Here is a 16,827-nt window from a genome sequence, read left to right as displayed (position 1 = left end):
TGCGTGCATGTGTGTGTGTGTGTGTTTGCGCGCACACATTTGTCTTCTGGCTTGCTACCCTCAGGTTTCTAAGCTTGGACTACCAAGCATAAGTCATGAGGCAGAAGCAGCAGCAGCAGATTTACTGGCAAGGGATGCTGCTGACATTCGTATTAATTCAAAACACAGCTTGAGACATTACATGTGTCCAGTCCAACCACAGCCTGTCTCCCATGGGTGCCTCTGATAAAGAGGCAGAGTGCTTTTTCATGAAGCTCTCCAGCTGGCTAAGAGGTTTGTGGTGGTAGTGGTAAAAGAGGTCTTTTAAAAACCCTCTGATGGGTGGACACATTGTCTGACCTCGAAAAGAGGGTAAAGATAAGGCAGATTCTAATGTAACGCTTGAAAGTAAATCAAAACAGATCATTCAAAGTGTTATTTTCTTACTCTGAGCTGTCTGCATCAGTCTCAGTATACATTATGTTGTTACATGAATTATTGACTCTTGGGTCTACATGAACACTCTTGTTAAGAAACATGTATGAGCTGTATGATGTTCCAGAGGCCACATTTTATGAACAATGTTATTTATGTGGTCTACAATGTCTGCTGGTATATTTAAACAGCTGAAACACTGTTAATGCCCCCTGCATCCAGAGTTTTAACTTTCTTTTGACTTTTTTTTTACCCTCATTGACTTTTCTCCCACAAATGTGTCAACATTAATCCAGCACTTCCAGAGTCTCTGTCATGGTAAATGCAGCACAGCTACAACGAAAGCCCGCAGTTACAACTCATAATGGTAAATCCATAAATTCTACATGAAAATCCAAATTCTGATAATTTAGAGCTCATTTTAAAATACCCAACAATCACATAAGGGCATTAGGGACATTTGATGCCGTCATCTGGGCTGCAGAAAACATCCAATAAATAATGAAGTCACCCATTTTGACATTTTAATCCAGAAAATAAACGAGTACGCTCATCGACTATTGAAATCATCCTTGTTGTAGAAACCCTTGTGTTCAGTGTTTTTTAATGCTTTGGTAATGTTAAACCACAACCAGATCTTGAAGAGCTTTGAATAATGTTGTATACTCTGGACTAATATGAAACAGAGTGGTTCTTAAGCTCATTTCATGTGCTTTTTGGTTCTTGTTAATGGTGCTTCGTGGAGCGGCTGTGCCTCAGTGGTAGATTCAGTTATTTCTCAACCGGGAGGGGTTCGATCCCCAGCTCCTGCAGCATAATGTCTGATGTGTCCTTCGGTAAGACACTTTACCAAAAGTTCCTTCTTCTGATTTGTCAACGGCGTGTGAATGGGATTACTTCTGATCGCTTTCCATAAAATCTGCCACCAGAGTGTGTGAAGGGTGTGAAAGTGTCTGTGTGACCCGCGGTGTAAACGTACCTTGAGTAGACATAAGACTGGAAAAGCACTAGACAGGCTCAAGCCCATCTACCACTGAAAAGGTTTTTAAACCTTCTGCTTATCCAAAATAACTGATATTAGCTTCTTAAACTCCCCATAAGTCACATTTCACCAGTTAGCTAAATTTATCTGCAAAGCAGCCTTGTGAAAAGCCACAAAAGCCAGGTCACATTCTCCCCCACACGTGTGATGTAGCTGGGTTGTTGTTCCTTTAACTGGTCGTCATTGTTACACTTACAGGAAAAACAAAGAAAAAGGGACTGTTGGTTTTGCATCATTGGAGCTCTTCCAGCAGTTATAATGAGCGCTGACTTCTCTAAAGGATAAAGTCGACTCATGCTTTGAATCTAAACCAAACACTGTGTTATGCAAACAGCCGTGTCTATTAAACACACATGACCTCAGCACAGACGCAGGTCTATATCACGTCATTATGTCAAACTGCAAAGGTTTTCCAGTGGTGCGACACACTACAGCAAAGTGATGTGTAGCTAAACTCTTTTGTAGTTTATGATCTGTTATTAAGGCTGGGATGTTTGGCACACTAATTTTTTGAAGTTTAGTGTCAAAAGGAACAGGTGTGAAGCTTCAAACTCACCCGTAAGCCTTTGGGTCCTCTGGTACCGGCAGGCCCGGCCGCTCCAGGAGGGCCCTGATGAACAAAGGAAAAGAGGGGATGAAGGGAGGGGGGTAAGAAATGGAAAGAAAGATAAAACAAAGGTTTACACTGACAGAGCACAGAGCCCCCTGGTTGTTGACCCTGGGGGGGCAGGCTGACCTCGAGAACACACTATGGGGTTTGTTGTTAGATCTGTCACTCACACCAATTAAAGGTCCTGCTCTGGAATCCTCTCCTGCTGCACCCCAGAGCCCCATATTTATGTTTGTTTTGGTGGCTCAGTGGCCCCCACCTTCAAGAAAAAGCTCAGCTGAGACCTGACCATGGCAAGGACAAAGTAAAGGGGAAACAGAGGGCAGGGGCAGCTTCTAATTGGTTATAGGTGTTGGGCCTTTGACTGACTGGAGGGTAATGAGGGTTCAGCAGGAGGCTGCCAGGTCTCATAATTGTCTGAGAAACATTTGATGTAGGCTCTGGGTTATAAACACGACATACTACTTTCATCTGCAAACGCGAGAAACATGGGTTTTGTAGATAGAAACAAAGATGTCTTTGTTTTATGTTTGCCCCTTTTTAGATTGCTTGTCTAAGACACGATAACAATAAGCATACCAATATCAACCATACAGAGCTACCTGGGAAAAAACACACAAAAAAAAAACCTTAAAGAGTGATAAAGGACAAAAGAAGAGAGAGAGAGAGTGATGACTTACTGGTCTTCCTAGTGGTCCTGTCGGCCCGGTTTCACCTGGAGTTCCTGGGTGACCCTATCAATAAGTACACAAACAGAATACGTAAAATAGTTGAATTGATTAAAGAAGCAGTAAAAGTACAGACTCTATACTATAAAGTAGGTAGGAATCTTATAAACAAAGGAACAATACTCTCATATTAAGGAGACATGATTGTAGTTTGACAAACTAAAGGTGTTTTAAAAGGGAATGTATTTGCAGTAAGACACAAACTCTTAATTCTGTTCTTCTGCATGCACATAGCTTGAATTTGTTTGAGGTAACAAACTGGATTTCAGCCACACACTTGTACTGAATGAACATACATTTGCAGAAACATGGTGTGGAAAAGAGAGTTTAAGGAGATGATTTATTATCTGAAAACATACTGCCTTTGGCTGTTTTATCTTCCCCCTTCTGCTCCTTATGTTCTGGCCGGGCCATTTGTGAAGGAATAGCTATGTAATGGGGACCCATTTCAGTCAGACCAACCACTCTGATCAGCTGAGTGCAATAAAATCTCGCCAATATCCAAACCTATAGCTCAGTAGGCAGCTCTGATCTCATGCATCCATGGGAATAAATCACAAATGTTGGCTTTATAGATGTCTCCTGGTCTGCTCCCTTCACTTTGAATGAGGCAGTATTTTCCACAGCGTCTGATTCTGTTCTGCAGCTGAGAAAGCAGGACAACATAGAGCTTCTTTACAGCTCTGTGAGTGGCTGTGTGTGGTTAAGTCCCGAGAGGAATCCAACTGGCTGTTGGCCAGCAGGAAACTTCTCTCTGTTTCAGGAAAAATGATGACTTAATGCTCATCCACTCATACAGGATCATCTGCTGGTTTACTTCACATAAAGACGCAACATGACAGAATGCTCAATACGAAAGACCAAGGTAGTTGGTGCATGATAATCATAGAGTAAAGCTAATTAAAGCGCCTTTAGATGCACTGGGCTGTCCTAGAGGAAATATAGCTTAAATCTTAAAGAACTCATCGTGTTTGAAATCTGAAATCTTTGCCCAACACAGCATAGAAACAGTCCTTGTGACGTTTACCAGCGACATTACACTGACTTCTTATTCTGGGGCTTGGTCAGTTTTCATTTCTCAGATTGGAGTTGTACATTTAACACAGTACACCATGATTTCACAAAAACATCTGGAGGCTGTTTCCCATTTTAGTGCATTGCTCTGATGAAGTTTTAGTCCTTACCTCGAAAACAAGTGTTTCTCTATTATATTGAATATTTCTCCGGAGTGTGTGCCCCCCTAGCCTGGTGTTCCCTAAGGGGGCACTAGTGACCCAGCGGTTAGTTTGTGCTCCCCGTGTACAGGGGTTACAGTCTTCTAAGTGGACAGCTCATGGCTAGAATCTGACCTATGGCTACTTTCCCTCTCTCTCTCTCTCTCTCCCCCCTGGCTCTATCCACTGTCCTGTCTCTCTGTTAAAGGCATATTATGTGATACTGACATAATCCCTCACTTCAAAATATTCCCATGGGAATAACACACACAGTTTAGTTTTTGATTGATTTTTAAAAAAAGGATTCTTGTAATAAGCCGATCTCTAAAAGCTCATATCGAAGCATTCTCCTTGGTTACTCTTACATATGAAATCACTTCACTCTGCCTTCCCCATTGGGGCTTACCGTCGATCCCTTTTCTCCAGATGGTCCGGGAAGGCCCATCTCTCCTCGATCACCCTAAACATACATGAGGACAATTTTTCAGGCATAAAAGTCACCTTGTAAAGATGGAACAATAAAGTAAAGACGTTCATACTTTACCTTCTCTCCTGCCAGTCCTGACTCTCCCACAGGTCCAATGAAACCCACCAAGCCCTGAAACAATCAGACTCAGTGTTGGACAGATGGATGAATAGATTAGGATTTGAAAAAAATGGCATGTGCTTTGTGACATTTTCTTACTCTTTCTCCCATGGGTCCAACATTTCCTGTGATACCAGTCTCTCCCTGCAGAAACACATGCATTACTTATGGGTTGTTTATACTAAGAAAAGGCAAAAATGGTATACGCTTACGGATTTTCTTTTTCACCTTAACTCCCTCTGGCCCAACTTTCCCAGGAAATCCTTTTCGGCCCATTCTCCCCTGAAAGAGGACATAGATTAATAGATTAATAGGAGCCAATTACAGAGTTACACTTAACAGTCGGCGAATCATGACTATTCATGACATACTACCAATATATATAAAGGATCTGTTTCCTAAGAGATGACGTTTTGAAGACTGGGTAAGGAAGTACTGTTGTCGGCAGCTGTTCTCGCTCACAGTACATGCTGTCGAAATAGGCATTGGCGTGTGCAGGTATTGCTGACAGTACAGTATGGGCGGCTGTGAAAGCGTTCAATAAGTGCAATGTTCCTCTTGCACAGACAGTAATTCCCGGGGTTAAGAGGGGGTCTGAGTGGGTCTTTTTTACCGGCAATAACACCAGGTCACAAATGTCTAAGCCAAACTCCTAAAGATGAGGTGACTCAACAATTCCAAAGTTTTACTCGGAAAACATTGGCAGCTTTTAGAAGGCTCACACTGTGTTTTACTGAAAAGCAGTAAAATGAGCATAAAACAAAGCTCTCCAGGATTTGTGACTTCTTATCACCCTATTTAAAAGTATATCTGTGACGCACCACATTAACCAACAAAAGAAAATAAATACTTAAAGAAAGAAGAGAGCGCAGAAAGAGAAAGGGATGACGAACATCTCAAGAGGTGTAAGAGATAGTATGGAGAGGGTGTCATTCCGAGCAGAGCAGTGAAGCTAAAACACAGCTGGTTGAGGAAAAGGACATGGTGGAGTAGTATGAGGACTTGTGGCACCTGGCCAGAGATCAATCACAGCTCCTGAAGGAGTAATACACCACTACCCTAGGATTGAGGAGAGAGGGGCGGTTAAAGAGAATGAGACGAGTGGGTGGGTGACAAGAGGGAGGGAAGTTTAAGGGGGCCGGAGTCAAAGAAAGTGCATGCTGACGGGGAAGTAGGAAGAAGAAAAAGATAAACTGATGGATAGTTAGCATCGGGGATAGAGCAAAAACAAATTTTTAAAGGAAAGAAAAAGTAGGGATGACAGCATTTCTATTTTTGTAACAGTCAATTTTCTCTGTCAGCCAGAGAAAAATTTAAGAAATTATGTCAACAACTCTTCCATTTCTGCAGAGGCCTATAACAGCTAGCACTTTATGGCAGCAATAAATCTTGCCAACTATAAACACAGTGACTGCACTTATCACCCCCTAGTGGCCAAGAATGTGGATTGCATGCAAGCCTTTGTTGCGAGAGGAAGAATTGCAAAGACACAAAACATAGCACAACATCCATAAAAGTTGGGGTATACATTTCTACAGCTCCTCTACTTAAAACCGAGAAAACTCCATAATGACGGCCTACTTTGATAACCTCGTTATCAACTCTCGCTGCGGGAAAACAAACGTTCGACTACATGATTAACATTAAGCTGCTAAATTACACTGCTTGCTCCTTGGGAGGCAAAACAAGTCATAGGTGATTTAGAGTATGCATTATGTTTAAAACAGAAGGCGAGCATTGCGTTTTAATTGCCTGCTCTGTTTACTCAGACCAAGCAACATTCATAGCAGTCTACTTGCAAAATTCTCCATGCAATGATTACAATGATCTTCTATCTCAGAAATGTACAGCTGAGCATGACCTGAGTTTGTTTCTATAAACTCTGTGATATTTCAATCTTTGTGTCATTGATTTTTTTTTTTACAACAGACATACAAAGGGAAAGAGAAAGAAAACAAAACAATGCATGTGGGTGATGGTTTGATTGTACTGCATGGGGTACAGTTTAAACGAACATGTAAACTTGCATAATTGCACGCACAGACTCAATGTGTTTCCATGACTAAACACACATGAATGTCAGTAAACCACGCGCTATACTGTGATCCCTTTTATCAGCTCTCTCTCCCTCCTTTCTGCACAACAGGCAGGGAGCGCTGGGTATTTATCTAATAACTCACTTCAAGTCCTGTTGGTCCTGGTGGTCCGATCGGGCCTTCATCACCCTGGAAACAGATGATATTGATCTTAACATGAATTATGTCGGGGGACACAAAGCAGCCCTTAGCAAAGAGAAGGCCCTGCTCAATAAAACATTTAATGCCTTTTGGAGCTTTGGGCTTGTTCTGGCAGGGGTGGTGTTGGGCAGTCTTACCTCCAAGCCAGGCACCCCTCGTGGTCCCGGTAAACCTCTGGCTCCTGGCTTTCCCTGAATGGGTAACAAACAGTCAACTTAATGCTTATGCTCTTTAGCCAGGAGTGGTTTGGATGTCGCGAAGACAGTGTTGGTCTGTTGGTCAGCTGGTCTACCACTTTGGTCCAGACTGAAATATCTCAACAGCTGCTTGATGGATTGTCATAGAATTCTGTACAAACATTCAGGATCACCATGACTTTGTTGGTTTCCTGATTTAGTGCTATTGTTGCATTAAATTATTTATTTATTCCGATATTTTTCCCCAAAAAAGAAACCTGCTTACTGATTACTTGCACACAAGCCTAAGCCGTACACTGCTTTAAGAGCTAATTAGCATAGCTCAGCATGCTAACACACTAAACTAAAATGGTGAACACGATGGATTTTAATTCTGCCAAATATATGCATGTTTCCACTGCCACGTTAGCATGCTGACTTTTGCATTTAGCTGAAAGTACTAACTAACAAAACTGCTAAATCAAATGTCAAGGCGTAGTCTTTTTTTTTGTTCTCTTGCATTCAAAGACGAGTCTTAAAAAGAGAGCTTACTCACCTTTAGTCCCTCAAGGCCGTTCTCTCCCGGTGGTCCCATGTCACCAGGAAAACCCTGTGGCGATCGATTAAAAAATAACTTGTCCAATTGTCTGTCCAAAATGAAGGCTCACTAAATAATTGTAGCAGTATAAATACTGACCTCAGGGCCTGGAGGTCCAGGTGCACCATCAGGGCCTTTCTCTCCTACCTTTCCCTGTGACAAAGACAAAACACATGAGAAATGTCTAAAAGGAATAGAAGGATATCTTGGGATATGCTTCTTCACTATCTTTTAAGGAGTTACATGTCAGAAGATTTTGTTAACTTTAGACAGGCTTTAGACCCACATTTATTCATATTAAGTTATTTCTGTATTACACATACAAACATAAGCTAACCTGCGGCCCTGGTTTTCCTTGGATGCCTGGCAAACCTGGAGCCCCTTGGATACCCTGTCCAACAGAAACACACAAAAAAAATGTTAGACAGACAGTCAGAGAGCAATCAGAATCAAAAAAGAACTGTGTTCCTTTTTGAAGGAAACAGACATTAGACATGCATGACTCTGCTCAATATTTTTTTTTTTATCTCTTGGGACCACTCTGTGCCTGGTTGCTAAAGAGTTTGATTTTGCTTACACATACAGATAAATGAGGAGGGTTTACATAAGATTTTCCATAACCAGGACAAAACACATCTGGCTAAGTAATTTTGCAGACACCACAGTTCTTCCAAAAAGGATGTTAAGTCTAAATGTGAACATGTATAACATGTACATGTGTGCAGCAGTGGTGATCTACCTTGTCTCCTTTGTACCCAATCTCCCCTTGTTCTCCGGGAATCCCAATTTCACCCTGACACAGGAAGATGGAAGGTATGGACATAAAGAGATATACATGGAAAACATTAGGGGGAATGGTAGCTTTCATCTTGAACAATCACATTCAGCTTTTGAACAGACAATACTAATTACAGGTTTGTTGATTACCAACATTCTGTCATAATTTATCTAATTCATTCGATAAGCCAAGTTCTTCATATGGTGTCAATCTGTCTTAAAGAGGGCGTTGATAGCAATCCCACTATTCTGTACACCCATATGTCTTACAGAATACGCCAGTGTTTGAGATAAGTTAATCTAGACAAGCAATTGTTTTACTCTTTGCTTGAGTATGATCGGCTTTATTCTTATTCACTTTCTTGCCACATATCCTCTAAGAAGATTGAAACCACCCTCATGTCTGTACATGAATCTGGAGTTGAAGCCAGCAGCTGGCTTAGCCTCAAAACTGAAGCAGAGTCAAACAGCTAGCTTTGCTATCAAAGGGTTAAAAACATCTTACAAAAACCTTTAAATATCTTTAACAAACAGGTTAGATCTCTGTTTTGTTTTCCAACGAAACCCCAAGAACAGTTACACTAACTTCTTAACCAGGTAAAATCTAACACCTTAAATACTTGCTTTTAGGCTAACTTTTTGTCTTCATCCCCCTTTTCTCTTAATATGTCAAACAAAAAAGAGTAACAATGTGAAGTTAACTCAGGAGGTGCTCATAAGCAGATTTTGTTAAATTTGGACTGAGCCAAACTAAATGATCTCCACTGTGCTTTGACTTTATGTTAAGCTAAGCTAATAATTTCTTTGCTTCAGTGCCATATTGAATGGATGGAAATTAGTGGTATTGATTTTCTCATCTAGAGTTCAAGAAGTAGTAAGCACATTTCCACAATTGTCAAATTCACCAGTCTCCCTGCAGAAAGTGGAAAACGAAGGAGGGACCTACTGAAAACATGCTCTAAATGTAAAAGTTGGACAGAGTTGGCTATAGCAGGATGCAAAGGAGAACATGAAGGCCTACATCACATGCTGCTCAAACACAGGTCAATAACAGGAATATTCAGATCACCTTATCACCTTTCAGTCCTGGTTCTCCTGGATTTCCGGGAACCCCCTGCAACAAGCAACATGTGTTTGGTTAGAAAGGGATCCCCAAAAACAAAGATCACCTACTCAAACCCTCATATGCTATTTTATCAAGCTTTATCTCCAAGCTCAGTTTTTGGCTTTTCCTTTGAGTTGTATAACAATAATAATAATTCAGCTATATTCAGTAACAACAACATATTACCAGATAAGACAGAAAGGAAACAGCTTCCAAATGTTTGGGAGCGCTTACCTTCAGTCCATTAGGTCCTGGAAGGCCCATCTCTCCCACAGGTCCCATATCACCCTGTCGCCAAAGGGGGCAAATAAGAAACATATTCATATTCTGTGCATAATTTACAGATAAAAATATGGCTCAGACCCATAGCTTTCACTCAGCAAACACACACTAACAATGAGTTCATGTCAATTCACTTTGGAATAAATGCAAGACTGAGTTTCATTGTCTTGCTTCCAGACAATCCATACGGCCATCAGATTACATATAACACAAAATAATGGAGGATAACAAATAGCCAAATTAAAAAAGCTAAGGAATAGATTGATCTTGATTCCAAGATTGTTTTTAATTTTACGCCTTAATCAACAAAATCAACAAATAAATGCTTGATGATATGTCAGCGGTCCTATTGGGAATACATTTGCAATTCATGGCCAAAGAGAGAAAAAAGGAAGATTACAGTCATTTGAAATAAAAATATGATGAATGCGGCTACGGGATTGTAGACTAGTTAAGGTAATCTGCTGTCTTTCAGTCTGTGAGAGGGAACCTGATTGTATTTTGATCTTTATGTGTCCTCTATAGAGAATGCGCACAGGCTGAGAGCTGTTATCTTATTTTCATTCCCTGCTGAAAGAACTTCAGGGTGGCCTTGGCTCAGTGTTTTCCATACTCTCTTTGAATATTGTAGCATCTGCGTGTGTAACAAAGGATGTTAGTAAATGCATTAAGCAGAAAAAGTCTGCCACAACAAGTCACTTAATTTGGTATTAAATGTTGAAAAAGTTTGTTTCCTTTCAGCTGGGAAAAGTTTATGCAGTCTGATAAGAGAAAAAAACCCTTTATCCAACATCCATTGTCAACTCGTTGACATTAGTCCCTATTCTTTGGCTGCAGAGCAACAGCACTCTTAAAAGCCAAGAAAACAAAAGGAGGTCAATTTGAACTGCAAGTTTTCTTCTTACCGTCCCAAATTAAGAGAAAACAATTAAGATTCAAAGTGAAAGTATGTTACATAATGGTAACTGAATTAAATGCATGCCACAGGGGCGCCTAGGTTCATTTCCTGGAGAGTGCCTTGGAACGGACAACGAAAGCTCAGAAAGAAGCTTCAGTGATCTTCACATTTCTTTTTTGAAACTGAATTCAGGACCACATCTCGCACACCCACACAAACGCCAAACACTGACAATCAAAACACAAATCAATGCTCACTTTCCAGTTGCACAGCTCTGCTAAGAGATAAGACTGAAACAAAACAGCAAAAAATAACATTGTTTTTGGAAAGCCCCTGATCTCCATCTACATGCAAACACTTTCCCAGATTCAACAGTGGCCTGCCTTCACCCTAACTTGAGGTCTACAGTCTTTAGAGAATGGTGTTTCTATATTTATATCTTTGAAGTGCAGCTTTGTGCTTCTGGTTGTGTACTGTACAGTACACTGTCGGGACAGAGGGACCCAGAGTTGTAATCAGAGATTCCTCCGATTACAGGCCTTCTACCACCACCGGTGGCCTAGAATAGACCGGGAGGAGTGGTGGCGATGAATGAAGATGGGACACAACAAGAGAAACCAGGGAGACATTATAATCAGACATAATGATGTGGCTGTCAGGCAGGGCAGGCTTGAAGGTTAAGGTGATGGGTGGGCAAGGAGGAAGTTCCTGTTTTATAAATATTAAATGAGAGATTCAAGTGGAAAACAAGACGCTTTGTTTATGCCTGTTTGACTGATCATTGCTCTGTTTGTCATGAGAGGAAGTACTGTGGTACTGTGTCGCCCAAACTACAAACGAACATTACATTTTACAAAAATGTTTACAGGGGTTAAGAACCAACTGCGAATGATAGGTTTTCCATGATATTGGTGGACAGCATAGATAATTATAGAAGCTGATAGTGTTTTTCAAAATCAGTAGGAAGTTTCTGTTTCAGTTCAATACAGTCTTTCAAAATCATGTATTAAAAGAACACGTCTGGTTAGTGTGTTAAAACAAATGACAGTACACAAAAACCACTACTCACAATGAGTCCAAGAACTCCGTTTGGACCGGGGGCTCCCATCTGACCCTATTCGTAAAGGAGGAGAGACATTCAGTGAGATGAAGGGAGAGTCAGAGGGAGCAAGTAGTTATTGGCTCTTTTTAAACAAACATGCTCAGAAGAGTGGCTCAGTGTTCATCACAGCTCATGAGTGGGGTCTGTGTGATGTATACGTGTGTGTGCATGTGTGTGTGTGTGTGTGTGTGTGTTAGTGTGTGTTTGTGTGTGTGTGTGTGTGTGTGGGGGGGGGGGTGTTAGCCCATCGTCCCTCTGAGGCTTTTCCAGTCTGCAGGTTAGCACTCCCTCCAATAACATGAAGGAAATGGATTGATGGAATGTTTTAGAGATATTCCTGGTCCTCGTTGGATGAATCATAATGACTGTGGTAAAACGACTTTTCCTATAGTGCCACCACCAGGTTTAGATTTTAATTGTTCTGTGAAATATCCTAGCATCTGCTTTACTAATTTCTATGTCATATCAGAATCACATTCATTGTTTCAAGATGATGTATCCTTGCTAACCCTACCAGTGTTTGTTTACGAAAATGTCATGACAGCTATTTACAAGTTTAAGAGTTAGATACATAAAGTAATTTAACTTCAGGATTTGTTTGGTGACTCGGTGCTAGCATTTAGCTAAATGAGCAGCTATTGTGATTGTAGAGACTAACAAGGAATTTATCATTTTTATTAGTTTTATTTAATTCATTTTCCAACATTTTCCTTAATTGTTGTTTCTGAAATGTACCTAGACAGCAAACCTGGGGGAGGAATAAATGAAGTATGTAACTTTAATTTCTTAAAACCCTGGTATAGACTATCAAAATATGTGCATACAACTTCTGATAAGTCTGACTGTAATTCATTCATAGAAAAAAAAAAAAAACATCAGGTATAAGTCAGGATTTACCAGTTTGGTTGCCAGACCAACAAGAATGAAAAGTCATGAGCGAAGTGTTTCTTTAGACATAAATGTGCTTCATGTTTATTATGTATTTAAAGTTTGTTAAATAGCAACTTGCTGATGTGTTTATGGTTTTATGCTTGAGCTACTCACTGAGAATTATGTGTGTCACATTTGTCAGAATAACAGTTAATACAGAAAATAACTAAAATGCTACAATTAAATAAATTGATGCCTTCCATATGGACCCAGCGATGGGACAGACTAGCAAACACTCTTTGCTGACCCTGATTTGGAAGGATTTGACGATACAACCTCCTATTACATCATTTACTTTTCTTGGATATCACCGTCTAATAATAACAATGTATGTGTGTTGGTGGCCCATTTACATCAGTGAATGGAAAGGGCTGCATTGGAAAGCAAGGCCAGCTAACTAATCCCCTGTTAATACTGCAGGTTTTTGAAACCAAAGGCCAAGAAAAAGTATCTACAATGGAGGAAGGCATGGGTTGAAATGAAATACAGCAGTAAAACTTGTGCGGACTGAAAAACTCACTTCAAATAAAACAGAGGCGAACTTCTGGACTGTAAGATGATTTATCCAGTGGCTCTGCCAAAATATCAGTGCTAAAACACTGGGGGGGAGATGCAAGTGAAACCACTGCTCTTAATTTGTGTGCTTGTGTAAGTGTGACGTCTCTATGTTTTAGTGTCTGAGGACTTGGAATGGTTATGTCGTTAGGGTACGTTTTAGGGTAGAGTGTGTGACATACTGGCTCTCCATCTGGTCCAGGTGGTCCTCTCTCCCCAAAGTCGCCTGGAAACCCCTGAAGACAGAGAAAGTAGCTTTAATGCTCGGCTTTGTATTAACAGGAAAGACTGAAGCTGAGATGTCGATGAAATTTAAGTAAATTTGTTCTGCTTTATCAAACCATTAGTAGCAGTTTTAACAGTTTGGGTTAACATAAGTTTATATGGTAAACTATGGGAGCAACTGTTTGCTTACAAGTTTGCTTATTTACACATCTAGCAGATACACAGAAATGTCAGCTCTACTTTGAATCATGTATCGAGTCACTATATGATTGAAAGTCCAATTATATTTGGGATTTTCAGTTTCAGATTTGCCAGCTCCTGAAAAAGTTATCTTACTCTGAAGCTGCTAAATCCTCTGATATGTTCACAAGCTAGTTGCTAAATTGCTTTTTGGCAGAGGGGCAGCTAGCTTCAAATTCTTTGTTTGTTTACCAGTATAACAAGTCTTCAGATAAAGGTTAAAACTGTAACTCTTCTCTAAATAAACTGAACTTTGGCAGTTCAGTGTTTAAAATGTTTTAAATCTAGAATTAAAGAAATTAATTGGCAGGATAAAAATGCTTTTCCTTTGGGAAGGGTGTGTAAATAATTAATTTTACATTGAAACATTTTTGGAGAATGTTTTTTACAAATAGTGCAAAGAGTGTTACACAACCAAGAATTCCACTACTGTAATTGCACAGCAATTACAACAATTTCACTGAACAAAATAACCTTACACACAGAGTAATCCAAAATATGTACAAAATCAGTGCATAATGGGAGCACTATACACAGGAAGTCTATCAGATGCAGGGTGTGGGCAGCCAGCTGTTCTGTTGAATACATTTTCTAAATACAACACGAAAAAAAACAAGCAGCCAGATCTGTTTATTTTAGAAGAAAACAGCATGCTAATCTGAGCTATGCTAACTGTAGGTAGTGCTAAAATGAGGAACCACAGCTGCAGACAGCACAAGTGCCAACGTATTTTAAACCCCAACAGTCCAGAAACACTCATAATAGCATGCTTATGCTTTTGTGGCCTCAACAAATCGCGTAAAGCTGCTAATTACTTTAGATACCTCCAGCTATATTTACCATAGCTTAGATGTTTAAGATATAGAGCTTGCACATGTTTATTTTAATGGTTGTCATGCCTTAGAAAATAGAAACTGCTGACTAAATGTAACTCCTTGGATTCAGGTTTGCAGTTTATTTCTTTAAGGAAAGAAAGTCTGGGATCATTTTAAATTTAGACTGCATATTCAAACAATAACAATCCTGGAGACAGATGTATGTAAATGTTCACTTTTCTATCTAGGACACACCTAATCAGGTCAATGGTGTTATCCTAGCTGCACTAAATGTTTTGACTGAATTTAGTCAGAAAAAGCTTTTTTATCTATTTCTCAAGCTATTAGAAGGAATATTTTTGAAAGACTGCATTGGACTGCTTCAATGGCAAAAAAAAAAATGTGTGCACAGGGGGAATCAGAAGTGCAACAGGAATCTATGTGGCATGCCAGTGCCCCCAAAAGAGGAATCATAGAGCTGAAACTGCCGCCACAAAAACAAAGTACAAATGTGGGAAATGTCGCTTTGCCAAGAAAAGCTCTTAAAAACCACTGTAGTATGAGCCTATAGTGCATCTCTGTTTTTATATAAATGCAGATAACCATGTTTTTTAGCTTTATGGTAGGCTGTTCCACAATAACGGCACAATGCCAAAGAAGTGCAACTGATGAATCTGATAAAGACAAGACAAACAAACCCCAAATAGCAACATGCAAAAAAAAAAAAAAAGTTAAGTAAAAATGCAGAAGTGCTGGCAATGCACCTTGGAAAACTTATTAAGCCCTCCACTGTTTTAGATTTAGATATATCATCTGTCTTTTGGTAAAAGGTGGACATAGTTGTGTGTCTGAGCATGCGTTTCCTCAACAAGTACAAGCGCTGCGGTTATGGCCATTAAAGTGTCTGGCCCTGGTTCAGGTGCTTCTTCTGTTCTTTCTCCTCTATAAGGGAGGACAAGGATGTTCTCTAAGGGATCATCTTGTAAATGCCTTACTTCCCATTTTCCATGCAGTAGCAGGACAAAGACAATGATGTGTTTATTTTCCAGGAACACACAAAGGTCAGTTTTTAAATGGCTGTAGCAGCAAGATAAAAATCTCTTTTAAGATCAAAATTACAGGATTTGTCTGCGACTGTCTTTTTATGACAATGCTTTTGAGCGATACATTGTCATTTTTCTTCTTGGCATTGAGAAGCTGTGCTTAAACTGTCCAGGGAAAGATGATAGCAGTAAAGAGCAAGCTGTGATGACAGCAGCTCCATATGAATTCTCTTAGCTTTGCATAACCTGTGCCAAAACTGAGAAATGGTCTTTGTTTCTAAAAAAAACATCTTAAAAACCACAGCAGTACATGAAATTGCACTAATGTCACACAAGACCTCACAAATGGAGATTTGGCATCTGCAGTGATCTCCATCAGATTTGTCTTAATTACAGAAAAGGCGCATGTTCAGAAAACCTCAAACTAAGCAGACACTTTCTTGCGTGTGTTCAAACTCTCTACAACTACAACAACTCTACAACTGCCTTATTTACTGAAAAGCCAATAAGCAGCAGCTGCAGAATGATCTCAGCACTGCGTTTAGAGCTTGCACACTTCTTCGAAACACTGACTTTGAACACTATCTGACACACACAACAGAACCTATGGCTTCCTCCAAATGGCTTGGCTCCATGCTGAGGGGAGAAGAGAGGAGGGGATGGGGCTCTTCACTGCAACAAAAGCCTTTTTCTTGTTGCATCCAAGACCCCGACATGCGGCTGGTGGGACTCCACAGTATTTAGGCTGCAGTTAACCCTTCCAACAACCATGGAAATACTGAGCCGACTCAAACAATGACGTTCATGCAGTCCTTTTAAATTTTCACATATGTGCAGCTGCTGGAAACTTTGCAAAAAGAGCTGAATATGACCTAAATAGACGCACTTAAAAAAGATCTTAGAACATGCAACGCATCATTGGCTCATTTAAATTAGCTTGTTAGCATACACCAATTCAATTTGTTATCATTAAGAATGTTTGAATCCCTCAATCTCCTTTAACTAGTCCATAAAGCTCTCAAAGGTTCAGCTCCTGAGTACATTTCTGACCTGCTCACAGTCTACAACCCAACCCGGCCCATCAGGTGGAGGTCTCCAAGTTCAGAAAGGGGGCCCCTTTAGTTACTGTCTTCCTTCTATCTGGAACAAGCTACCTGTTGACCTGAGGTCCATTCACAACACACACTTCTTTTGCAACTGAACAACTCAAAACCTAATCCATTCTCCCATGTCCCAAACATATTAACTTT

The 16,827-nt window shown here is 40.2% G+C and overlaps 1 protein-coding gene across 1 annotated transcript in view; it reads right to left on the bottom strand.

Moving 5' to 3' along the window:
* The window catches only part of col27a1a (collagen, type XXVII, alpha 1a), a 65,500-nt gene that overhangs the window by 14,386 nt on the left and 34,287 nt on the right, over positions 1–16,827 (bottom strand). Inside the window, exons 13-28 of the mRNA XM_079364444.1 lie at positions 13,437–13,490; positions 11,737–11,781; positions 9,722–9,775; positions 9,452–9,496; positions 8,345–8,398; positions 7,943–7,996; positions 7,705–7,758; positions 7,564–7,617; positions 6,969–7,022; positions 6,775–6,819; positions 4,823–4,876; positions 4,694–4,738; positions 4,553–4,606; positions 4,415–4,468; positions 2,747–2,800; positions 2,013–2,066 (exon numbers count right to left, since the gene is read on the bottom strand). Coding sequence (XP_079220570.1) covers positions 2,013–2,066; positions 2,747–2,800; positions 4,415–4,468; positions 4,553–4,606; positions 4,694–4,738; positions 4,823–4,876; positions 6,775–6,819; positions 6,969–7,022; positions 7,564–7,617; positions 7,705–7,758; positions 7,943–7,996; positions 8,345–8,398; positions 9,452–9,496; positions 9,722–9,775; positions 11,737–11,781; positions 13,437–13,490 — 828 coding nt within the window. The remainder of the gene's footprint in view (positions 1–2,012; positions 2,067–2,746; positions 2,801–4,414; positions 4,469–4,552; positions 4,607–4,693; positions 4,739–4,822; positions 4,877–6,774; positions 6,820–6,968; positions 7,023–7,563; positions 7,618–7,704; positions 7,759–7,942; positions 7,997–8,344; positions 8,399–9,451; positions 9,497–9,721; positions 9,776–11,736; positions 11,782–13,436; positions 13,491–16,827) is intronic.

This window comes from Symphodus melops (genome assembly GCF_947650265.1).
Source record: "Symphodus melops genome assembly, chromosome: 16".
Lineage (NCBI taxonomy): Eukaryota > Metazoa > Chordata > Actinopteri > Labriformes > Labridae > Symphodus > Symphodus melops.
Note: the sequence above shows the minus strand (reverse complement) of the source record. Positions and strands in the feature narration are given on the sequence as shown.